Below are 26,549 nucleotides of genomic sequence, written 5' to 3'. Positions count from 1 at the left end.
AATAAGACAGAGGTGGGCACAAATTTTCAGGGGTAGAGGAATAGAGAAAAGAGCTTCTAGATTCCCCCATGAGGATAGGCTGCCAGGTCCTATACTGGCTGCTATGCCAGGCCTCTAGAAGTCCTAGAGAGCCAAGATGGAAGAGCTATTCATGTGTGCAGGGCCCTGCGGTGGGGATGGAAGGGTCTTCAGGGTTCCATATTGAGTCAGTTGTAAGGGGTGTGGGTCAATAAAGCTATTTCAGTCACAGGCTGTAAGAATAAACATTGGGGGCAGCTAGATGGCACAGCGGATGGAACACTGCCCCTGGAACCAGAAGGACCTGAGTCAGGTGGCCTCAGACATTTACAAGCTGTGTGACCCTGGGTAAGCCACTTAACACTGACTGCCAAAAGGGGGAAAAAAAAGGATAAACACATTGCTTTCCTCTGTCCTGTTCATTCAGTTTTGGATGCCATATTTTAGGAGAGGCATTGCCAAGCTGGAGCTCAATGAGTGGAGCATGAGTAAGACAATGAAAGGAGTGGAAACTGCCATATGAAGAACTGGTGGAACTAGGATGTGTAGGTCCAAAGAAGAAAATAGTGAAATTTGACTACTGACTTCAAATATTTAAAGAGATTGCAGAATCATAGGATTTAGAGCTGAAAGAAAGCTTAAAGGTCATCGAAATGAATCCATCTGACTTGAAGAAATTGTGGTCCAGAGTGGTTAAAAGACTTGACCAAAGTCACATGGTGAGTACGTGGCTGACCCATGATTCTAACTTCTGATCCAGAACTATTTTCACCTCACTACACTGACTCACAGAGAGGAAGAGAGACTTATTCTGCTGGACCCTAGGGAGCAGAACTAGGACCAGTGGGTAGAAGCTACAATAGTAGATTTCAGCTCAATATTTTTTTAAAAAAAGAATTCCTAATTGGAAGTGTCCAAAATGCAGTGGACTACTTTGGCAGATAATAAACTCCCTATCGCCAGAGGTGTTAAAGCAGAAGGGCTTTGTGTGTTTTAAGCAGGGATCAGAGTTAATGAATTTTGAGGTCCTTTCTAGCTTGGAGAGTTTATGATGCTCTGATGGGAACATCTGCTAGAATGGACCCCCCTGGAGAAGATCGATTTTGTTCAGTTGTGTCCAACTCTCTGTGGCCCATTTGGGGTTTTCTTAGCAATGATACTAGAATGGTTTGCCATGTCTTTCTCCAGGTCATTTTACAGATGAGGAAACTGAAGCAGTGTTAAGTGATTTGCCCAGAGTTACATAGCTAGTAATTATCTGAGGTTGGATTTTCCTGACTCCAGTGCTGGTGCTCTATCTAGTGTGCCACCAAGTTGGGAAGATCAATGCAGGGAGCTAACTTACCATTAAGAAGAATGGTCTTTTAATTTTCTTCAGTATCTGGATGGTATTAGTAGTGACTGAGTGAACCCCAGCACACCAGGCCAGGGAGTATAACCAGGGCTCATTGATCACATAGATGTTGGTGAAGATGCCATATTTTTCATATTTCCTGGAAGGAAAACAAAACTTCTAATGACTGACAATCCCTTCTTTCTCCCATCAATGAGAGGTCAAACAGAACTTTGGTATCACTAAAAATCCACTATCAAAGTAAAAGAAACAGACTCTACAATGAAGACCCAGTAAGAATAAAGGAGCTGGAAATGCAATGTTGCATTTCCATCAGATGATGGAACTGAGGAGTTACAGGGGATCTCATCAGCTCTTGTCTCGATGCAGTGATTTTGGATTTTAGTCAGTAAGACATTCCCCTATTCCCCCAATTCCCTCACTCCTAAACGATTGCAAAAAGAGCTATGAACTAGGAACTGACAGAAGGTCTTTTTTGAGATTTTTTTTTCTTTTTGCATATTTATAAAAGCTACCACTGGATCAAAATATTCTAAGCAGTTTTACTCGCATAAAAATATTTGAAAATGGTACATAGCACAGGTCCTACTCATTACACGAGTGTAATGAACTATTATTGTGCTGTAAGACTATGACTGTGACAAATACAGAAAAGCATAGAGATTTCCATGAAACAAAGCAAAGAATGGAAAACCAAGAACATGCAATGCACATAACAATGTAAAAGGAAACCACAGCAATAAAACAATCTGAACTGAATACTGCTGCCTTGGAAGGAAGGACTGACCTGTGGTATCTATGGACAGGAAAAAAGAATTCCTGACCAAAAAAGAGACAGAGAAAAGAGATGATAAAATGGACAATCCTGACTACATAAGGTTTTTCCACAATTAAAATCAAAATTGTTTAAACTGGAAGGGAAACATCTAACTGGGGGGAAAAGAGATTTACATCAAGTATAATGTGGGTCTGGCACCGCGAATGGAGTCTCCATGTGGAAGATGCTAGGCAGCAGGTGCCATCTCACCACAAAGAGGACACTTGGATGCTGCCTCTAGAAGAATCGTGATAATGGCCAACAGAGGTGCCTTGAAAAGACTGTGGGGAATACATGGATGTTCTGAAACTGGTTACGGTAGGCTAATCATAGGATTGGGAGAAGCCTTTTTCCATTGGCTACGTAGCCAGAACTGAGAGGGTCTTCAGAAAGGTCCTCCCTTCACCTCAGTGTTTTCAGCTGTTCTCCAGCTGTTCACTCTAGTGAAAGACCATGCTTTAGGGAAGGGCTGTGGGGCCTTGGCCCTCTGAAGCCACTGGAAAGACAAGAGTATCAGTCAAGCATCTGAAAGAATGCACTGTAGTGAAGAGGGGGCTCAAGAAAGAATAGGAGTCCAGGGGAGACACAGGAATGCAGGACAACTTTGAAACCAATGTGCTGAATTATATATTTTTAAAAAAAGGAAAGCTTATAGTGGAGAGGAATGGTTTCATATGCAATACAATTTTTTCTGTTCTTTGTATTTGTTTATTGGAGTTTGTCAGGTCCAAAATAATAAAAATTTAAAATGTAAAAAGAAAAACATTAGCGCTTAATAAGAGATATGTAGCTCTAAAGACAAATTATGACAACAGAATATACAGCCTGAAAGTAAAATGTGAATCTAAATAGTCCAAGGCACCTCCAAGTGGGTTTGTAACAAAAAACTGCTATGAATTAAAATGAACTTCTCCTTTTTGAAGAGGTAAGAGCTTATGGATATGGAATATGCCTACAAGGTTGGACTTGGTGGATATGTTGGTTAGTTTTGCTGAACTGTCTTCTTGTTCTTTTTTATTCTTAGTTAAAAAGGATAGCTCTCTGTCTGAGAAGGAATCATTTGAGAAATATAGGTTGTATAAAAACAAACAATAGTAATGTATTTTTTTAAAATCTCAAGTCGACAATCATTTATTCCATGACAACTAAGTGCAAGGCATTAGGGGTATCAAGACAAAAAACCAAACCAGAACTTCAAGGAGCTTACACTCTGCAGGGTAAGGCTACATGTAAATAGCAGAGTAACTAACAGGTAATTTGAGGAGAGAGGGAATGCGAACAACCAGAAGGATAAAGTTTTTGCTAGTGTTTTATCTTTTCCCAATTACATATAAAAACAATTTTTAACATGCATTTTAAAATTATTTATTTTTTTTGAGAGGTAATCAGGATTAAGTGACTTGCCCAGGGTTACACAGCTGGTAAGTGTCTGGGGCTACATTTGAACTCAGGTCCTTTTGACTCCAGTGCCATGTTCTATCCACTGTATCACCTAGTTGCTCTAGCTTTTTTTAAATTTTGAGTTCCAAATTCTCTCCCTCCTCACCCTCATGGAGAAGGCAAACAATTTGATACAGGTTATACATGTGCAGTCACACAAAACATATTTTCATATTAGTCATATTGTGAAAGAGAACACAAAACAAAAACACAAGAAAATTAAATAAGTAAGAATAAAGTATCCTTTGATCTACATTCAGATTCCATCAGTTCTTACTTTAGAAGTGGAAAGTATTTTTCATCATAAGCCCTTTGGAATTGTCTTGGATCTAGAGTACCTTATGCCAAACTTTTATGTGTTCATGACATATTCCCTCCAGCAGACTATAAACTCATTGAAGGCAGAATGTTTTTAAATGAACATATTTTCTTTCTTTCAATCAGCAAAATCCTGCCTTCTCTTATTCCCACTTTAACTAGTCCTCCCTCAACTGAGAGAGAAAGAAATACATAAGTGCTGATCTAAACATGTACACGCAAGAAAAACAAATTTCTACAATGTCCATGTCCAAAAAAAAAAATACATCTTATTTTATACTCCTTCACCTATCAGGAGGTAGGTAGCATGTTTCATAATTAGTCCTTTGGGGGGGTGGAAACAAGAAGGCAGAGTGCAGAGTAGCAGCAGAGACTTGCTAGAGCTCTTCCCCCAAGCCCAGCCAAATACCTGTAAAAAATGACTCTAAATAAATTCTGGAGCTGCAGAACCCACAGAATAATGGAGTGAGGCAAAGCTCCAGCAGAAGATGGGCTGGAAGGTTGAGGGGAAGTGTCTATCACGCTGTGCTGGGAGCAGAGCACAGTCCAGCATGGCCCACGCTAGAACAAATGGGACCTGAGCAGGCCTTGGAAGACTGAATCTCTGGCACCTGTGACGGTTTCCAGACTTCACAATCCCAAACTCTGGAGGGTCAGTAGAAAAAACCTGATGGACCTGTGTGAGAGAGTAGAGTGGTCAGGTCCCCAGTCCCAGGGCAGCAGAGGGGGTAGAGGAGCCCTCCAAGGAGGAAGCCTGAGGCAGCAGCAGCAAAAGGGCAGCAGCTGGTTCTGGAGCTGTAGGCCCACAGATTGTGGAGGGATCAAGCAGCTGACAGTACCCCATTCCCCCATGGCCACTGGAGGCAGAGAACTACCTTGACAAAGAGCTCAAAAGTCAAGTAAATTACTGGAGAAATGAGCAAAAACCAGAAAAAGAATAAGACTATGGAATCTTACTTTGGTGACAAGGAAGACCAAATATACAAACAGAAGAAGACAACAAAGTCAAAGCTCCTACATCCAAAACAAATATGAATTGGTCTCAGGTCATGGAAGAGCTCAAAAAGGATTTTGAAAATCAAGTAGGAGAAGTAGAGCAAAAATTGGGAAGAGAAATGAGAGTGAAAGAAAATCATGAAAAACGAATCAACTGCTTCCTAAAGGGGACCCAAAAAATGCTGAAGAAAATAACACCTTATAAAATAGACGTCCAAATGGCAAAGACATCCAAAAAACCAATGAGGAGAAGAATGCCTTAAAAAGCAGAATTGACCTGATGGAAAAGGAGACCCAAAAGCTCACTGAAGAAAATAATTCCTTAAAGATTAGAATGGAGCAGATGGAAGCTAATTACTTTATGAAAAATCAAGAAATTATTAAACAAAACCAAAGGAATGAAAAAATAGCAGACAATGTGAAATATCTCATTAGAAAAACAACTGACCTGGAAAATAGATCCAGGAGAGATGATTTAAAAATTATTGGACTACCTGAAAGCCATGATCAAAAAAAGAGCCTAGACATCATCTTTCAAAAAATTATCAAGGAAAATTGCCCTGATAGATATTGAAAGAAACCACTGATTGCCTCCCAAAAGAGATCCCCCAAAGGAAAACTCCTAGGAATAGTGTAGCCAAATTTCAGAGCTCCTAGGTCAAGGAGAAAATATTGCAAGCAGCCAGAAAGGAACAATTCAAGTATTGTGGAAACACAATCAGGATAAAACAAGATCAAGCAGCTTCTACATTAAGGGATCAGAAGGCTTGGAATATGATATTCCAGAAGTCAAAGGAGCTAGGATTAAAACCAAGAATCACCAACCTAGCAAAACTGAGTTAATACTTCAGGGGAAAAATGGAGGACTTTCAAGCATTCTTGATGAAAAGACCAGAGCTGAATAAGAAATTTGACTTTCAAACACAAGAATCAAGAGACGCATGGAAAGGTAAACAGGAAAGAAAAATCATAAGGGACTTAATAAAGATGAACTGTTTACATTCCTACATGCAAAGAATATTTGTAACTCTTGAGACTTTTCTCAGTATTAGGGGAGTTGGAGAGATTACACATACACACATACATATATGTATATATGTATACAGATATATGTACATATATATACACATATAGAGACAGAGGGCACAGGGTGAGTTGAATATGAAGGGATGATATCTAAAAAACAAAATTAAGGGGTGAGAGAAGTATATATTGGGAGAAGGAAAAAGGGAGAAATAGAACGGGGTAAATAATCTCTCACATAAAAGAGGCAAGAAAAAGCTTTTTCAATGTAGGGGAAGAGAGGGGTGGTGAGAGAGAGTGAAACTTACTCTCATCAGATTTGGCTTAAGGGGGAAATAACATGCACACTCAATTTGATATGAAAATCTATCTACACTACAGGAAAGTAGGGGGGAAGGGGACAAACAGGGGAGGGTTAGGGGAGATGATAGGAGGTAGGACTAATGGGAGGAGGGGGTAATTAGAAATAAATACTTTTGAGGAGGTACAGGGTCAAAAGAGAGAATAAAATAAATGGTGGGCAGGATATGATGGAGGGAAATATAGTCTTTCACATCATAACTGTTATGGAAGTGTTTTGCATGACTACACATGTACAACCTATATTAAATTCTGTGCCTTATCAGTGGGGATAGGTGGGGAGGGTGGAAGAGAGAGAAGTTGGAACTCAAAGTTTAAAAAAAATATATTAAAAATTGTTTTTACGTGCAACTGGGAAATAAGACACACAGGCAATGTGGTAAAAAAAAAATCTATCTTGCCCTACAAGAAAATAGAGGGGAAGGGGATAAGAGAAGGGAGAAGTGTGATAGAAGTGAGGGCAGATAGCGGGAAGGGATAATCAGAATGCACAATCTCTTGGGGTGGGTGCTAGGGAGAGATGGGGAGAAAATTTGGAACTCAAAATCTTGTGGAAGTGAATGTTGAAAAATAAAAAACTTAAAAATAATTTTTTTAAAAAAGGAAAAAATAATTAGTCCTTTGAAATCATCGTTGTTTATTATGCTGGTTAGAATTCCTAATTCTTTCAAAATTGTTTGTCTTTACCATGTTGCCACCATTGTATTTGTTCTGGTTCTGTTCACTTCACTCTGTATCAGTTCATATAACCTTTTCTAGGCTTTTCTCAAACCATCCCCTTTATAATTTCTTGCAGCACTTACATACTATAACTTGTTCAGACATTCCCCAATCGATGGATACTCCATTAGATTCTCATTCTTTGCCACTTCAGAAAGAGTTGAAAATACTTTTGTATACCCTAGAATGTGTTTTGTTTAGGACTAATGCTTCTTTTAATCTATCCTTCCCCTTCTATTTCCCTTTGAGTGAAATGTGTTTTTATACCCAACTCTGTGTTTGTGTGCATGTGTATATATTCTTCCTTCCTTTGACCAGTTTAGATGAATGAGGCTCATGTCAATCAATTCTCCTCACCCCCTCTTCTTTATTTGTATAGATGTCCACTTGTATACTCTAATTGAGATAATTATTCCCAACCTTCTTTCTCTTTCTCTCTCCCACTCCCCCCCACCAAGTATTTTTATCTTCCCCTCTTTTTCCATTCTTCTTTTAAGGTCATCAGGATATGAATACAACCACAAAACACTTTACAGAAATAAAGACAGTCTTAAGTAAGTTGAACAATAGTAATTGATTATAGTTTGGCCATGGTAATATAATTTTAAAAGTACTAGCTAAATTAATGTACTGATTCATTGTCATTCCAATCAAATTACCAAAGGATTATTTTAGAGAGCTAGAAAAACAAATAATGGCAAAATCCATCCGGAGGAATGAAAGGTCAGATTCTTAAAGGAAATAATGAAAAAAAAATGAGAAGGAAATCAAGCCATACTCTACTATAAAGCAGTCATCATTCAAAACTATTTGATACTAGTTAAAAAAGAGAAAAGCCAATCAGTGGAACAGATTAGGTATACAACCTACAGTAGCAAATGAACATAGTGTTTCATAAACCCTGTTACCACAACTACTGAGGTAGGCTCATTATTCAACTAAAAATACTGGGGAAACTGGAAAACAATTTGGCAAAAATTAAATCTAGATCAAAAAATCACATCATGCACACATACACATATGCATACATATATGTGTATATGTACGTATTGTTTCTGATATATATGTACATATACACACTTCAAATGATCTATCTGGATATAAAAGGATCATATCATAAACAAATTGGAGGATCAAGAGAGAAGGCACTTTTCCCAAATATGGATAGGGGAAGTGTTTATGACAAAACAAGTGAAAAAGTGAATAATAGAAGATAAAATGTACAATTTTTATCTTATAAAATTGAAAAGAAAATAAATTCCATTAAAATTAGAAGAGGAATAGTTAATTGAGTGTGATATCCAAGATATATATAGAACATATTCAAAAGTATAATAATGGTAGCAACTCTCCAACAGATGAATGATCAAAGGATATGAGCAGGCAGTTCTCAAAGGAAGCTGAATGAATGAAGATAAAGATAATTTAAAGCAACTTTGAGGTTCTACTTCGTACCACAAACATGAGCAGAAATGAAAACAACAAAGTACAATGGGCAAACAATATTGGTGGAACTGTAAATTGATCTAGCCATTCTAGAAAGCAATTTGGAACTGTGTCCTGAAAGTCACTGAACTATGTATACCCCTTGGACTAGAGAAACCACTCACTACTAGGTCTAAACCCCAAAGAGATAAAAGGAAACAAAATAGAACCCTTATCTACAAAAAAATCTTTTAAAAAGCTCTTTTTATCATAGCAAAGAATTGGGGGGAAAAAAGTGGTACCTATCAACTGGGGATTGGCTGCACAAATCATAGTACATGAATATAATGACATACTATTGTCCCATAAGAAATTACTAAAGGTACAGTTTCAGAGAAACCTGGGAAGACTTATATGAACTGATGTACTGCTAAATAGGTTGAACCAGCAGAACAATGAGTACAGTAACAATAACATTGTAAAGAAAAAGACTTTTGAAAGACTTGACAACTCATGCAATGATAACTGTGACTTTAGAGGGCCAATGATGAAGCGTACCACTTACTTCCTCATAGTGGGGTGGAGACTTTAAGATTCAGGACAAAACATTTTTTTGATAAAGTAGATGTGTGAATTAGTTTTATCTAAGTGCACTGGTTACAAGCATGGTATTTTTTTATTTTATTGGAGAAGGAATTTAGAGAGGAAAGGACAGGGGAGCTGGTGATATTGTCACCAAAAGAGGGGAAAAAAAGAAATGAAAGAGAATTATTGATGCATTTTAAAAATCACACAGAAGAGAAGAGAAGGATAATCAAAAGGGAACACAGAAAAGCTGGACAGATTTGAAAGTAAGATGTTGAATTTATTACAAATATAAGAGAGATTCGCTGTTTCCTGTTCTGCTTGGCAAATAGAAATGTTCTTGGGGGTATGAGCTGGTGATCAAAACAATTTCTTTTTTTCAAAGAAAACAGCTCTAACTGAATTATGATAGGGAACCAAGGTTTTCATAGAATCAAATGATTTCAGCATTGGAAAGGTTCATTTAACCTGATCCCTTTAAAAGAAATGCCCCCCTACAATACTGCTAACATACTTTTATCCTGCCTCCAGTTCAGGAGGTCTCACTTCTCAAGCCAGTCCATTCTACTATCAGCTCTATTTAGGAAGGTTTTCTTTATGTTATGCTGAAACCTGCCTCTCTATATAACCTCTCCTCATCACTTAGTTCTATACACAAGGGTCAAACAGAACAGGTCTATTCTCTTTTATATAAGAGAGTCCTTCAAATATTTCAAGGCAACAACCATAACATTCACACCATCTTACCCCTGCTCCCTTCCCAAAACCACCAAATTTTCTCTTCTCCCAGCTAAAGAACCCCAGTTCCTTCAACTCTTTCCTATCTAGTTGCTCCCGTGATATTCTTATCACCCTCCTCTGGAGGCACTCTAGTTTTTTAATGTAATTCCTAATTCAGAACATCATCATAAAACTGATACTCCAGGTGTGTACTGATATAATACAATGTACTTATATACTTATTTCATATTTCTCCAAATATTGCTCTAATTGTTTATTTATGAATATGGAATTTGTTGATACTAATCTTCCTACTGAAATGAGTCAATAAATTCTGCTTTAATTTCCATTAGAAAAGGATAATAAAGTTCTCCTTCCAATTATTCACCAAATATGCCTGTTTGAACCACAGGGCCATGACTGAGGTAGTACCAACCTGGTAGGCCCATGCAAGATGTGGAATTTAAGAAGGTCCAAGAGTTCTAATTTCTGAGCAATTTAATCATTTTTATCAATAATGCCAGCATTTAATAGAAGGATATTCATTTGGCCCTCTCTCACTTAGACCAAAGGCAATCATGGCGGAGGCCTCACAGCTTATAGACCCACTGGAAGACGGCTGTTCCTGAGGATGGCAATCAACTCTGATTGGTTAAGAATAAATGAGAAAATTTATATTACAATGAGGGGCTAAGTCTATTCAAATTAACTTTGGTTATGTCATTACCTTCTAAGTTACCCTTAGCCTTGGGAAATCTATTCAAAGAATTTATCCCTACCCAAACCTCCACAGAAGACAATGGCATCCCCACCTGCATAGAGTCTAGATAGAGTAGAAGGTTAGCTCAACCTTCAGAAACTAAGGTCTTGAAATGAGGATAAAAGAAAAGAGAGGAAATTTGAATCTTCCCAAGTCACTGGGTATTAATAATCATTTCTCTCAAAAGAAGTTCATGGAAGAAATTAATAGCTTTTTGAGTCCTAGCCTTAGAAAACTAAGCCTACCATTCCTCTTCCTGCTGCTCGAGGTGCTGGCCACCACAATGAGTGACACTGTAACCATCAGAACCAGGAAGTTCATGACAAACAGACTTCTTCACCATAAACAGATGATAATAGATGTCCTTCATCCTGGAAAGGCCACAGTGCCCAAGACTGACATTCCAATGGCCAAGATGTACAAGACAACTCCAGATGTCATTTTTGTCTTTGGATTCAAAACCCATTTTGGTTGGGAAAAAACAAACAGGCTTTGGCATGATTTATGATTCCCTTGACTATGCAAAGAAAAACGAGCCAAAGCACAGACTTGCAAGGCATGGCCTGTATGAGAAGAAAAAGACATCAAGAAAGCAGAGAAAAGAACACAAGAACTGAATGAAGAAATTCAGGGGTACTGCAAAGGCAAAAAGTGAGCTGGAGATTTCATGACAGAAGGAATGAAGGGCACTATAGATGTTTATCCATGAAGATAATTTTTCATCAGAGCATAAATAAACTATGTAAAAACTTCAAAAAAAACTAAGCCTATAAAACAATCAACATCAGAGACAAAAATTAAAAACAAATGAGAGACAATATCTCAAATTATCAGAAGATTGATTTGATTTAATCAATGAAGACTTCCTAAAGGAAGTTGTGAGATGGATCAATGGATACATAAAGGAAGAAAGGCGTAATAAGATGACTAAATCCTTGCAATACATAGACAGCTGAAAGTGAGAACACAATAGCTTGACTAGAGTGAAGGGTATGTGTAGAGTAGAGGTTCTTTCTTGTATCCTGGACTCCATTTACAATCTGGCTGAAGCTTAGGGCTCCTCAGAATATAATACATATAAAATACAAATAAAATAAAATACATATGAATCTGAAGGAAACAAATAATAATGAAATACAATTATCACTATGTTAATGATGAAAAAACCCAAGTTCATGCACCCCCAGATTAAATCCTTTGGTGCAGAGGAATAAGATATAAGAAAAATTTGTGGTAGGAAGGAACAGAGGTGTCCCCATTCCTTTTTGTGAAATCACTTACTTGATATCTTTTCTGTCTATGTCCTTGTAACCAAGGTTCAATCCTTTAATTCCCATTCTCAAGAGGTCAGGAAGAGGCAACTTCTTTCCTACCACTTGTCTGTAACTTGGAGCTATCATTCGAACATCTGCCCTGAACTGCCCTGGCAACCAAAGGACCTGTAAAAAGCAGAGAAGGGGCCAGCTGTCAGGTCACTGGCAGGAGATGGCTGAAGGCATTGTTAGAAAGGACGTTATGACTCAGAAGGGCCAATACTAGTACATACTAGCACATTTGATCCTCACAGCAATGCCAAAAAAAAAAAATTGGATCTTAGAATTCTCATTTGACAGATAAGAAATTCCATGGAGTCATAGGCTTTAGAGTTAGAAGAGACCCTAGAATGGTCTAGTCTGAACCTTTCTCTTCCTTGATGAGGGAACTGCAGTCTGGACAAGTGAGGGGACTCTTTGTCACTCACAGTGGTGACTGGCAGACCCAGGGGCCAGCATTCTTTCTACCACACCAAACAAAGAGGATATGCTAGAGAGGAAATCGAGTCCCTAAACCAGGGCTCAAAGAGTCAGAAGGGACTTCAAAGAGCATCTAAATCTAACCCATGCTTGAAAGGGATCTCCCTTGTAACATCCTCAGCAGTTGATCATATCACCTTTACTTAAGAGAATTCCAGTTACAGTGAACTCACTACCTTATAAAGCACCCATTAATTTCACTTTCAGACATCTTTGTTTTCTTCCTACATCAAGTTCAAATCTGCCCCCTCAGCAACTTTCACCAGTTGCCTCTAGCTATGCTCACAGTGGCTAAGAAGTACAAGTATAATTTCCCATTCCGTACCACCCCCTTTCCCCCTTAGTCTTCCTTTTTCTTAACTGAACCAAACCCCCTGCTCCCCCACCCCTCACCCATTCTAGCACATTCCCAAGCTCCATCCCTGTGAAGTTTGACAGTATGAAAGGAAGAACAAGAGATCCCAGCAGCAGCTTTGGAGCATCAATCCAACAAACATTCACCAGGTAAAGTCTTCCAGGAACCCTCCTTGAAGTTTTTCCAAAATGGCATTCTTCAAAAATACTGTTCTTTCAGCTGTCTACCCTGTGAGCCTGGTACCCATTATACGTGAGGCTCCTACACTGGAGACTAGGTGATGCCATCCAACACCTTCATGAGGATCAGTGTTGGGTTACTTAGTTACTCTGCCACCTTAGGCAATCCATTCCCTTCTCTGACTCTGTTTCCCCATTTATAAAATGAAAGCATTGGAAGAGATCCTCTGAGTTTGGTGTGAGTTGTGGGAGTCATGAGCATGAAATAGGCAAATGGCAAAGAAATAACAATAGCTATTTGTCTACTTATGCTTCTCTTAATAGAGGGTTGATATTTCCCTTGGTTCCAAGTAAAATTTAGCTAAAATTACCAACTGAGGTTTAGCTTATTTGCAAGTGGATATTCCTATTAGGAAACTGACCACTCAAAACTAAACATGCAAGGAACAGCTAAACATTTCTACAGCACTCTATAATTTACAAATCCCTACAAAGTACTATGATCCCCATTTTCCAGATAAAAAAATCAGGGCCCAATTAATCTCTATTAAATGTTTTGCCCAAGTTACATGGCATTAAGTGGCAGAACCAGGAACTGAATCTATGTCTTCCAGTACCACCATAGATGATCCTCAGCTGGCCCACCATCAAGCAGATTGGAGTCCAATGGCTGTGGTCTTCAGAAAGTAAGAGTAACAAACCAGGGAGATAGATGAAACACTAGGACTATATAATACATTTTTCATTTTTCTTTCTCCCTTCCCCCTCCTCTTAACCTAACCCTTAGAGCACAGTATGTGGCACATAGTAGGCACTTTAAAAAAAATTGTTGATTAATTGACAGACCTACCAGGTGGCTTTTAATCCCAACTTCCTTAATCATCACTTCTAACACTTTCATGATCCATGTATCTCTGTAAGGATGTTGCTTTGGGGGACGGTAGAGATCAAATATCACCAGTTTATTTTCCTTATTTGCAAGTCTCAAGAAATTGCTTAGTTTCATAATTGACTGATTCTTTGCCATCTCCTCATCTTCTTTTGTCAGTGGCTCCATGTATTGAAATGGCTTAGCCTAGAATTAAACAATATTGGCCATAAGCAAACTAGCATAGACACATACAGTGACGATGACAAACATTTCCCAGCTTCCCATACTATGTGCTGTTCACATACAAAGCAGGATAAATCTCCTTATGGTAACCTTTCTGCTCTTTGTTCTTTACAAAGTCATAGCATCAGGGTGGAAGAGGGCTCATTGGCCATCTAGTCCAATTCATGCCTGAGTAGGAATCCTCAATGCTATAGACTATCTGACAATGATGAGGAACTCACTATATCTCAAAAGTAAGCCCATCCCATGTCTGAGCAGTGAAAAGTTGCACTGAAAGCAAGTGCAGTGAAAAAAGCACTGAAAGTTTTTTAATTACACTGAGCCTAATTCTACCTCTGCAACTTTTGCTCAGTGGTCCCAGGATTGAGGAATTGAGCAGGAAACCTAAGTAACTAGGAAACAAACAAATTATCAAAAGCTAAACAAGTACAGAAGAAGAAATCTTTAAAAATTATAAGAGAATAAAAAAAGTTTTAACTGATAAATAAAACTAAGAGTTGTTTTTAAGATACCAATAAAAACAATAAATCATTAAGTAACTATAAAGAGGAAAACTGAATTACCCAAAATAAAAATGATTCAGTTGAATTTACATTGAACAGAAAGGAAATAAAAAGAATCATCCAAAAACTGTCTCTAATTAAATAGCATGAAAACTGAAAATTTAAAGAAAATGCATCATTACAAAAAATATAAAATATTCTGATTAACAAAATAAGAATTAGATATTAAAAACAAAATCTTAGAAAAGGAAATCAAGCAAGATATAAATTAACCATCAAAGGAAAAAGTCCTGCTCCAAATGAATTTACAAGTGAAGTCTATCAAATACTCAAATAGTCATTTACACTTTCAAATTCTAATAATTAAAATGTACACTGTGTAAAATTACTTTTATGAGATAATTACGGTCTTGAATTCACACTAACGCAAGATAATGGGGAAAAGATTACTATATACCTATATATAAAATACTATGTTACTTTACTACTATATAAAAGATTACTATATGATATTCAGTCATGAATAGCAATGCAAAAATTTTAAATTAAATCTCAGAAAAGAGATTGCATTAATTTATCCATAAAATTTATTCACTACAACCAAGGTGGATTTTCACACTAAGGAAGAAATGATAGTCTAACAGCAGGAAAAGTCACTATAATTAATCATGTAAATACAAACAGATAAAGAAAAAGTCTAATAAAATATAGCATTAATTTATGGTTGTTGTTTTAATTACCCTAAAAAAGATCAGAATGTGAGGTCCCATCTTTAATAGGCTAAAAATTATGTAGCCAAAAATCACAAGACAGCATTATTTTCAATGGAGAAGCACTGAAAATTTTCCTCAAAAGTATAGGGATAAAGCAAGGGTATTATTTAATGATTATTAAAAGAATTCAGCTAAAGAACTGAGAAACACAAGGAACTGGGGCAGGACATGTATGTGACTGTGTGACCCTTTATTAAGTTTGAAGGAAAGCGTCCAGAATCCAGCTGGAATCAGTTCTGTCCTCCCAGAAGACACTTGGGGAAGAAATTGAGTCTGGAAAATCATGAACTGCTCCCAGTAAAGGGGAGGGAAGGAGGGGACTGAATGGATTTGAGGTTCATTTCCCATGAAAACCAAAATCAAAGGAAAGGAATCAGAAAGTGAGCAATAAGGGACTAGACAAAGAAGGAAAAAAACTGACATTATCAAAGGTCTTAAAAAGAAAACTCAATTAAAGACCTTAAGCATAAGCAGATAAACCAACACGCAAGACCATCAACAATAGAAGGCAATATGGCCTTCTGATCAAGTAAAAGTGTAAGTGTTTTCTGAAGAAAAACAAGACAATGGGACGTAAATCAGCCCCTGATGAAGCAGAAGACTTGTAAATTCTAAAGACAGCATGCAACAAAACATTCTTGACTGGTTCTTGACTGGTTTAGAAGAGAAATAATTACAATGAATGCATAATTTAAGGCCTGCACCAAATAATCAGAATAGAAAAACTTTAATTCATTACAGCAAGTCTCACTCAGGAAACAAACAAGAGAATGACTGGAAATACAAATTGTGTTTGTCCTTCATTTTTGAAAAAGACCATGACATCAGGAAAATGACGACATGATTTGCAATTGACTTTGATTTGAGGGAGGGAGGGCTGTGCAAGGTCACCAGCCTCACTTTCCCCTCCAGTCATCTGGCTCAGGACGACTGCAGATGACCCAGGATGCAATAAGAGATACTAGCCCTTTTGGGATAAGGCCTTTTCAGGTTCTCACTTAGAGTGAGGTTAATGCCCATTCAGTGAATAGACCTCTTTAAGAAGTGAGTCAAGAGATGGCCCATTTAATTATTAAAAAAAAAAAAATTAAAGGGGCCATCTCCTTTAATACAAATATGGGAAAAATAATCTGGAAAAAGAAAAGCAACAAGTCATAATTTTGAAAGAAAACATGATCTCTACACAAGCCAAACATAACGATCTCAAAGACAAGCTACAGACAACCTAAAAATGACACATCTACCAAAGGAACACAAGTAAAACACAAACAAAATTCCCAAGCACCATAATACAGCAACTTCTCCAGATTTCATAACAAAGAAAACAAAGTGCTAATTAACAGAATCCACAGATCACTTCCAGAGGAAAAAAAAGTTAGACTTGATGTTATTCCAATTAAGTTGCCAAATACCAGACAAAACAATAACAAAATTAATTTGGAGGAACAAAATTTGATTCAAGGAACATTTATTATGCACTTACTGTTGTGCAAGACAATGTGCTAGGCAGTGGGCACACAGACAAAAATGAAGTAGTCCTTGCCCTCAGGGAGCTTACATTCATTCTACAATGGGGATTGACAAATAAGTACATTGTCATAAAAAATAATTTCAAGATGGAGACAGGGGCAGTAATTCTCGGGTGCACAAAAGGCATCATATAGGTTTGAGTGTGGCAACATCGCCAGATAGGTGTTTCAGCATAAGTCAATTTGCTGCTGTGTGGAGAATAGACTGGAGGAAGATTGGAAGTAGAGGCCAATTAGGAGGCTACTACTATAATCTGAACAGGTGCTGAGGGCCCAAACTAGGATATCTACTATATTAAGGGAGAGAAGACAGATGTAAGAGGTGCTGTGGTTACAGAATCAACAAGACTTGTCAACTTGGATGCGAAGATTGAGGAAGAAGGAGATAAGTCAAAGGTTGTGAACCAGGGTTACTGGAAGGATAGGGTACTATGAACAGAAACTGGAAAATCTGAAAAAGGTTAGGTGGTGGGGAAATTATAAGTAATCTATTTTGTGGAAAGAAATTGAATTGTCTGATGAATTTGAGTGAGAAAGGACATCCACTTATGTCATGGTATTGAAGCCACCAAAATAGGGGTAGGGGTTGGGATGGAAAGGAAAACTGAGTGAGAAAAAGGAGGGATAGTGAGCTAGAGGTAGATAGATGGCAATATTATGAGAATTTTATAAAACAGTATAAGGATTTTGTAAAAATTTCTTTTCATTGGATCTTACTGTTTGGAACTTAGGGCTATTCCTCTTGGAACATTTGGTAACTGAAGCCCATTTCCTGTCAATATTAACCTCACCTGGCTAAAACCTGACTTGTTGAATGTTACCATTAAAGAAAGACTTTCTGACATTCCTGACATAAGAAAACAAATAAGAGAAAAAAGGGAGTAATGACATTTACAAAATCTTAAAAAAAAAAAACAACCAACAACAACAAAAACCTTTCAGGAATTTTACTGGTAGAAGGATTCCCCCTGATGCTCATCTTTGGTTATGTTTGTGACAGCTATATCTCCTTCTCTCAATTAGTGTGTTATAACTTCTTTAAAATTTTATAATTTTGTAAGCATAAAGCTTTTCCAAACTGAGTATTTAAATCTATAACTTGGTCTCTTTACTAATTTGTTCATAGTTTGTTCATCCTTAATTAAAGGAAGTATGAGATAACGAATCTATTTTACTAGGCTTATGTGACCTTTATGGCCCTAACAGTGTGAGTTATCCAAGCTTTGTGTCTCATCTCTTCCTGGAAGTCTGGGAATCTTTGAGAGAGTGTGCATTTATGATAGAGGAGAAAGGAAGGAGGCAAAGGGAAGGGCATAAACATTTATTAAATAAATACTATGTGCCAGACCTTGAGCTAAATGTTTTACGAAGATTGTTATTTGAGGTAGTTGGAGGGGAGTTTCCTTCCCGATTTTCTACCTTGATGTTCTATTTAATTAGATGCTTTTGCTTTGCCTTAATGTACACTCTGGTGTGGTCTGGTAAAAAGAAGCATCAGATGGGGGCTCATTGGTTGTGGTTTGAAAGAGGTTGACCTCAGGTGTCCCTCTAAGCTGGGTGAAGGTTTTAGGAACCCATGTTTGAGGAAGAAATCTTAGTGCACTCCCCAAAACCTTTCGAGATCTGAGTACCAAGTCTCTTATTCCTCCTGAGTCTGTTTCCAAGTCTCTTATTCTTCCTGAATCTGTTTCCTCATTTATAAAATAAGGAGTTTGGACAAAATAGATGAATTTTATGTTCCCTTTCCAGGTCTATGAATTTATTTTTCTCTTCACCTGCCAAAAGTCACATTAATGGTGAACCACCCAAATAGGCATGAAATTAAGGGCAGAGGCAAGGCAATCATTTGTTAGGTTTGTTGCAGTAGGGATCCCTTTCTGGGAATGAGTCAGACTAAACAGCTGCGGAGGTCCCTTCCAACGTCATTCTGACATGGGGACCCCATGAGTGTGGCTCCTGAGTCACTCCAGGTTGGCCAGCTCTGATCTGGGTCCTGTTACCTTGAAGAACCATTGGCCTGAGTTCAGGGTTTCCAGGGTTTGCCAAGTGAACATAGAGGCAGGCATGTCAGAAAAATCTGGCAAGATCTCGTGGATATTAGTTGTTCTTCTCAGGCTGGAGTCATGCATGAGGAAAGGAACACCATCGTAACTGTGGACAGACAGAGGAAAAGGAAGGGATGTTTACCAGAATGGCATTTCCCCAAAGGAGGACAGTCCAAGGGTCAACTAGTCTCATCTTCTGGCTACTGGATTCTAATGATGGAAGCTCCCCCCAAGCTCATGCTTAATCAACAGAGTCTAGGGCAACGTAGCATCAAAGTCCAGGTCATGACCATAACTCATTCCAATATACATATACTCATAATTCAACAGCTACAAAGAGAGACCTATATAATCTTTCTAGGGTTCGCCACTGTCCCAAAATATTAACAAAACTAACTTCCTAGTCTGAAGCCCACATAAAAAACTTATTGGAGGAAATTGTGGTGATGTAAAAAAACCAAATGATTCCAATAAAACATTTTTAAAAAATCAAAAGGATCCACATAGACTCACATGAGCCAGAGCTACCCTGAATCCTCATTTACTCCAAGAAATGATGCAATATTCTCTGGCTCATTTATAATAATAACATGGCTGGTTTTAGATAACCATTAGCACCCGAAAAGCTCTGACTTCCAATTGTTTTCTATCCCATTTACCTGGAGGACTAACTAATGTAATTAACTACGTTAACTTACATTTTGTAATAATGTAATAACTTACATTAACTAATGTAATAGACCCAGTCAGCCTGGGCTGTTCCCTCTGCTCACATGCTCACCGTCTACACTGACAGATCCCTGTGTCACTATGGAGAGCTTGACTATCACTATTCCCGTGCATACATTTGTTCCAGTTATTGAAAGTCCAGTACAGGGGTCTGCTTGAAGGCTGCTCTTATCATACTTAGGCAAAGCTACTGGCAGCAAAATTATGAAAGCAAACTGACTTTGGATTCAGGATCCTAGTCTGCACTCTCGAGTCCTCCTCTCGCTTCTGCAGGGTCCATCCCATTATTACCATCATCTGTGTGCCACCCTACCCTCTCCCTCCTCTCCTGTTCTAATCAAAGATCTTGACATTACTTCTTAGGTGTCTTTCCATATTTGCCTGAAAACATGTGTTCCCTCTGGAAGTCTTATATGCCAGGCCATGAACTAAGCTATCAAAGGATCTGGGAAAAGGTAATGCTAAAAGGATGTGACTGTGATCAACCTGGGTCAGAAAAATTATATGATGTGTGAGGGAGAAGACTGACAGAGAACTATACATATTTGTAGGAAGGTTGCATAATTTACAGAGTATAGTGTGGGAATGTAGTAAGTATGGGGAGTTTATTTGGTGTGGAGGCAGGGCATTGATGTATGGAGAGGGCGGCTATTTTATGTATATTTTTTGTACATCGTTTATTTCCGTGTATTTGGGGGAGAAGGTATCTCACCTACACTAGAGGAAATTGTGTGACATGTTTATGTCTGTGTTGAGGGGGACAGTTCTTTGTGGGCTGGAAGATGTGCTCTTGTGAAAGGTGACTAGGTAGAACCTGCCAGGGGTTGTGATTTGTGTGTTGACAAGGTGGAGTCTCTGTGTATGAAAGTAAGTCCTTAGCCTGACACAAAATGTCCTGCCTCTGTTCTTACCTGAGGGTGACATCAGTCTCCAGCCCTGAGGCACCATGTTCAATAGCTTTCTCAAAGGCCATCTGTGTATTCTCTGGTGCCAGCTAATGAAAGGGAACAGGAAATCAGAATAAGTTGCAAGTTTTTTCTTTTACCTTAAGAGTAAGGGAAGGATAATTGTCTCTCAACAACAGGAGAGGAGATAGTGGGAGGAGATCTGCCCATGGCCTCTCCTTGCTGCCCTGGCATTGCCCAATAAAATAGCTTTATAGTCTGACTTTTCCAACACTTAGCTGGCCCCTTTGTTCAATCTAATTTCAAGAACACTGGTCTTCTGAGATAGTGGAAAGAGCATCAGACTGGTGGCCAAGAGACCTCTTTCTAGTCCTGGATTTGCCAGTATGTGATTCTGAACTTTTTTTTTCAAAGCCCTAGTTTCCTCCTCTTTGAGGGGGTCACACTAAATGATAATTTTCCAGAATATTTTGGCCATAGGACACCGTACTCAGGCTTGAGATATACTGATAGAACACCAAAATTCTAGTCATTACTTGGGGGTGGAGGGGAGGAATTAGGATGATTCCATGGTTGAAGCAACTATTTGTCAATTTGGGTTTTTTTTGAATTTTTTATTTTTTTAATATATTACTTATTGTTTCAGTTCTTAACATTCACTTACTTCCACAAGAATTTGAATTCAAAATTTTCTCCCCATCTCTCTCCACCCCCCCACCCCAGCACAGCATCCACCCCTTCTTCCAGTCTGTCCTCCCTTCTATTACCCACCCTTCCATCCCTCTTCCCCTCTATTTTCCTGTAGGGCAAAATAGATTTCTATACTCCATTGTCAGTATAGCTTAATTTCCAGTGGCATGATAAAACAATTTTTAACATTCATTCTTAAAGCTTTGAGTTTCATATTCTCTCCCTCCCTCCCTCCCCACCCTCACTGAGAAAACAAGCAATTCAATATGGGTAATACATGTGTAACAATACAAAGCACTTCCATAATAGTTATGTTGTAAAAGACTAACCGCATTTCCCTCTGTCCTATCTTGCCCTTCATTTATTCCATTCTCTCCCCTGACCTGTCCTCCCAGAGTCGTATTTGCTTCTGATTATCCCTTTTCCCAATCTGCTGTCCTTTCTATTATCTTCTCTCTCTTATTCCCTTCCCCTTTGCCTTTCTACAGGGTAAAATAGATTTCCATATCGAATTGAGTGTGTGTTATATTTGCCCTTCATATTCAGCTCACTCTGTGTCCTCTATGTATATATATGTGTGTATATATACACATATACATACATGTATATATACATACACATACCTATATACATATACACATACATATATTATACATACATACTAATACACACCTACTATATATATATATATATATATATATATATATATATATTTTTTTTTTTTTTTTTTTCCCTCTAACTACCCTAATACTGAAAAAGGTCTCATGAGTTACAAATAACATCTTTCCCTGTAGGAATATAAACAGTTCAACTTTAATGAGTTCCTTAAGGCTTCTCTTTCTTGTTAACCTTTTCATGTTTCTCTTGATTCTTGTAGTTGAAAGTAAAATTTTCTATTCTACTCTGGTCTTTTCAACAAGAATGCTTAGAAGTCATCTATTTCACTGAAATTCCATTTTCCCCCCTTAAGTATTATACTCAGTTTTGCTAGGTGATTCTTGGTTTTAATCCTATCTCCTTTGACCTCTAGAATATCATATTCCAAGACCTTTGATCCCTTAGTGTAGAAGCTGCTAAATCCTGTGTTATCCTGATTGTATTTCCACAATACTTAAATTGTTTCTTTCTGGCTGCTTTTGATGTTTTCTCCTTGACCTGGGAACTCTGGAATTTGGCTACAATATTCCTAGGAGTTTTCCTTTTGATCTCTTTCAGGAGGTGTTTGGTGAATTCTTTTCATTTCTACTTTACTCTCTGGTTCTAGAATATCAGGGCAGTTTTCCTTGATAATTTCTTGGAAGATGATATCTAAGCTCTTTTTTTTTTTTTTTAAATCATGGTTTTCAGGTAGTCCCATAATTTTTAAATTGTCTCTCCTGGATTTATTTCCAGGTCAGTTGTTTTTCCAATGAGATATTTCACATTGTCTTCTATTTTTTCATTCTTTTGGTTCTGTTTTATAATTTCTTGGTTTCTCACGAAGTCATTAGCTTCTACCCGCTCCATTCTAGTTTTTAAAGAAGTAATTTCAGTAAGCTTTGAAAAATCCATTTCCATTTGGCCAATTCTGCTTTTTAAAGCATTCTTCTCCTCATTGGCTTTTTAGACATCTTTTGCATTTGGGTTAGTCTATTTTTAAAGGTGTTATTTTCTTCAGCATTTTTGGGTCTCCCTTAGCAAGTTGTTGACTCATTTTTAATGATTTTCTTACATTGCACTCATTTCTCTTCCTAATTTTTCCTCCACCTCTCTTACTTGATTTTTTTAGTTCTTCCATGGCCTGAGACCATTACAAATATTTTTGGAGGTTTTAGATGTAGAAACCTTGGCTTTTATGTCTTCTTTTGATGGTATGCTTTGTTGTTCTTCCTCCTCTGAAAGGATGTAAGAAAATATTTTTCACCAAGCAGGTAACCTTCTATAATCTTAGTTTTTTTCCTTTTTTGGGGCATTTTCCCAGCCAGTTACTTGACTTTTGAGTCCTTTGTCAAGTGGAGGTTATACTCTAGGGACCTGTAAGTTCTCAGTTTCTCCAAGGTGGCACAATCAAGTAAGAGGAGTTTACTCTTCTCCTGGCCTGTTCTCTGGTCTGGGAGCAACCACAAAGACTCTTTTCTGCCCAGGATCTGCAAGTTGGATTCCCTCTCCAGAGCCTCCATCAGCTCTACCATGCCAGCCAGCACTCTTCCTCACCCCAGGACCATCACTCAGAACTGAGACCCAGGTCAGCCGCTTGATTTCCTCAGGTCTTTAGGCTAACAGCAGTAGCTGCTGCTGCCCTGGGGCCAAGGCTGGGGCAGGACCTTGCTCCCCTCTCACCCAGGTGAAAGAATTTTCTCACTGATCTTTTTTTAATTTTTATTATTTTTATTTAACTTTTAACATTCATTTCCACAAAATTTTGGGTTACCAATTTTCTCCCCTTTTATCCCCTCCCCCCCAAAAACCAAGCATTCTAATTGCCCATATGATCAATCTGCTCTCTCTTCTATCATCCCTCTCTGCCCTTGTCTCCGTCTTCTCTTTTGTCCTGTAGGGCCAGATAGCTTTCTATACCCCTTTACCTGTATTTCTTATTTCCTAGTGGCAAGAACATTACTCGACAAGTTGATCCTAACACTTTGAGTTCCAACTTCTTTACCTTCCTCCCTCTCCACCCCTTCCCTTTGGAAGGCAAGCAATTCAATATAGGCCAAATCTGTGTAGTTTTGCAAATGACTTCCATAATAGTTGTGTTGTATAAGACTATATTTCCCTCCATCCTATCCTGTCCCCCATTACTTCTATTCTCTTTTGATCCTATCCCTCCCCATGAGTGTCGACCTCAAATTGCACCCTCCTCCCCATGCCCTCCCTTCTATTATCCCCCCTACCCTGCTTATCCCCTTATCCCCCACTTTCCTGTATTGTAAGATAGGTTTTCACACCAAAATGAGTGTGCATTTTATTCTTTCCTTTAGTGGAATGTGATGAGAGTAGACTTCATGTTTTTCTCTCACCTCCCCTCTTTATCCCTCCACTAATGAGTCTTTTGCTTGCCTCTTTTATGAGAGATAATTTGCCCCATTCAATTTCTCCCTTTCTCCTCCCAACATCTTTCTCTCTCACTGCTTGATTTCATTTTTTTTTTTAAGATATGATCCCATCCTCTTCAACTCACTCTGTGCACTCTGTCTCTATGTATGTGTGCGTGTGTGCATGTGTGTGTGTGTAATCCCACCCAGTACCCAGATACTGAAATGTTTCAAGAGTTACAAATATTGTCTTTCCATGTAGGAATGCAAACAGTTCAACTCTAGTAAGTCCCTTATGACTTCTCCTTGCTGTTCACCTTTTCATGGTTCTCTTCATTCTTGTGTTTGGAAGTCAAATTTTCTTTTCGGCTCTGGTCTTTTCATCAAAAATGCTTGAAAATCCTCTATTTCACTGAAAGACCAATTTTTCCCCTGAAGTATTATACTCAGTTTTGCTGGGTAGGTGATTCTTGGTTTTAGTCCTAGTTCCTTTGACTTCTGGAATATCCTATTACATGCCCTTCGATCCCTTAATGTAGAAGCTGCTAGATCTTGTGTTATCCTGATTGTATTTCCACAATACTTGAATTGTTTCTTTCTAGCTGCTTGCAATATTTTCTCCTTGACCTGGGAACTCTGGAATTTGGCCACAATGTTCCTAGGAGTTTCTCTTTTTGGATCTCTTTCAGGCGGTGTTCTGTGGATTCCTTAAATATTTATTTTGCCCTCTGGTTCTAGAATCTCAGGGCAGTTTTCCTTGATAATTTCATGAAAGATGACGTCTAGGCTCTTCTTTTGATCATGGCTTTCAGCTAGTCCAGTAATTTTTAAATTGTCTCTCCTGGATCTATTTTCCAGGTCAGTTGTTTTTCCAATGAGATATTTCACATTATCTTCCACTTTTCCATTCTTCTGGCTTTGTTCTGTGATTTCTTGCTTTCTCATAAAGTCCTTAGCCTCCATCTGCGCCATTCTAATTTTGAAAGAACTATTTTCTTCAGTGAGCTTTTGAATCTCCTTTTCCATTTGGCTAATTCTGCTTTTGAAAGCATTCTTCTCCTCATTGGCTTTTTGAACCTCTTTTGCCAATTGAGTTAGGCTAGTTTTCAAGGTGTTATTTTCTTCAACATTTTTTTGGGTCTCCTTTAGCAGGGAGCTGATTTGCTGTTCATGCTTTGACTTCATGTCTCTCATTTCTCTTCCTAGCTTTTCCTCCACCTCTCTAACTTGATTTTCAAAATTCTTTTTGAGCTCTTCCATGGCGTGAGCCCATTGGGTGGGCTGGGACACAGAAGCCTTGATTTCTGTGTCTTTGCCTGATGGTAAGCATTGTTCTTCCTCATCAGAAAGGAAGGGAGGAAATGCCTGTTCACCAAGAAAGTAACCTTCTATAGTCTTATTTCTTTTCCCTTTTCTGGGCATTTTCCCAGCCAGTGACTTGACCTCTGAATATTCTCCTCACACCCACCTCACCTCCTGATCCTCCCAGCCAGCGTTTGGGGTCTGAGATTCAAATGCTGCTTCCAGCCTCAGGGCTTTGGGCGGGGGCAGGGCTGCTATTCAGTGTGAGATTAAGTTTAGGTGCTGAGGTTGGGGCAGGGCCGCCTCTCAGACTCAGTTCCCTCAGGGAGTTTACGCACAGACCTTCCACAATGGATTCAGGCTCCCGCCTGCTTGGGGAGCCCTGGTCTGCAGCCGCCTCTCAGCTTCTACCTCCCGGGGGGTCCTGAGTTATGGGGGCACCCCACTCCCCTCTCAACCCACCAAAGAGACTCTCTCACCGACCCGTCACCTGTGGGTGGAGGGACCCGCGTGGCCACTGGAGATCCCGTCCCTGAAGCCCGCTCGGATCTTTTCCTCTCGGTGCCGCGGCCGGGCTGTACTCAGCTCCCAGTCTGCAGTGTGAAGGACCTTTTGCCTCACTGATCTTTAAAGCTGTCTGTAGCATTTGTGGGTTGAGAAATCTGGGAACCACAGCTGCTATCTGTGATTCCACACCCTGAAGCCTGCTCCATTCCTGTCCATGCTGTGTTTTACAGCCATGGCTGGGCTGGGCTCCACTCTGAATCTTGTGGGATAGACCTTTACTGTTGGCTTTCCAGGCTGTCTTGGGCTGGAAATCTCTCTCACTCTGTCATTTTCTAAGCTTCTACTGCTGTAGAATTTGTTTAGAGTCATTTTCTACAGGTATTTTATGGGCTATGGTGGGGAAAGGTAGAGCACATCTTCTTTCTACTCTGTCATCTTGGCTCCACTCCACTATTTGTCAATTTAGCATTAATAACAGAGGTCTGTTGGTATATACAGAAGATGTAATGGAGACCCTCCCAAGACTTGCCACTAGGATGGCTATGAACCTCTTCCAGTGACCAGAAGGGCACAAG

At 38.7% G+C, this 26,549-nt stretch overlaps 1 protein-coding gene and 1 pseudogene across 1 annotated transcript in view; one reads left to right on the top strand and one right to left on the bottom strand.

Moving 5' to 3' along the window:
• Positions 1-26,549, bottom strand: part of GDPD4 (glycerophosphodiester phosphodiesterase domain containing 4) — a 105,621-nt gene that overhangs the window by 24,845 nt on the left and 54,227 nt on the right. Inside the window, exons 12-16 of the mRNA XM_072615663.1 lie at positions 20,468-20,550; positions 18,783-18,933; positions 13,714-13,938; positions 11,818-11,975; positions 1,364-1,511 (exon numbers count right to left, since the gene is read on the bottom strand). Coding sequence (XP_072471764.1) covers positions 1,364-1,511; positions 11,818-11,975; positions 13,714-13,938; positions 18,783-18,933; positions 20,468-20,550 — 765 coding nt within the window. The remainder of the gene's footprint in view (positions 1-1,363; positions 1,512-11,817; positions 11,976-13,713; positions 13,939-18,782; positions 18,934-20,467; positions 20,551-26,549) is intronic.
• On the top strand, positions 10,820-11,241 carry LOC140505125 (small ribosomal subunit protein eS24 pseudogene; annotated as a pseudogene).

Source organism: Notamacropus eugenii, chromosome 5, assembly GCF_028372415.1.
Source record: "Notamacropus eugenii isolate mMacEug1 chromosome 5, mMacEug1.pri_v2, whole genome shotgun sequence".
NCBI classification, from domain to species: Eukaryota; Metazoa; Chordata; class Mammalia; order Diprotodontia; family Macropodidae; genus Notamacropus; species Notamacropus eugenii.
This window is presented reverse-complemented; position numbering and strand designations above follow the sequence as displayed.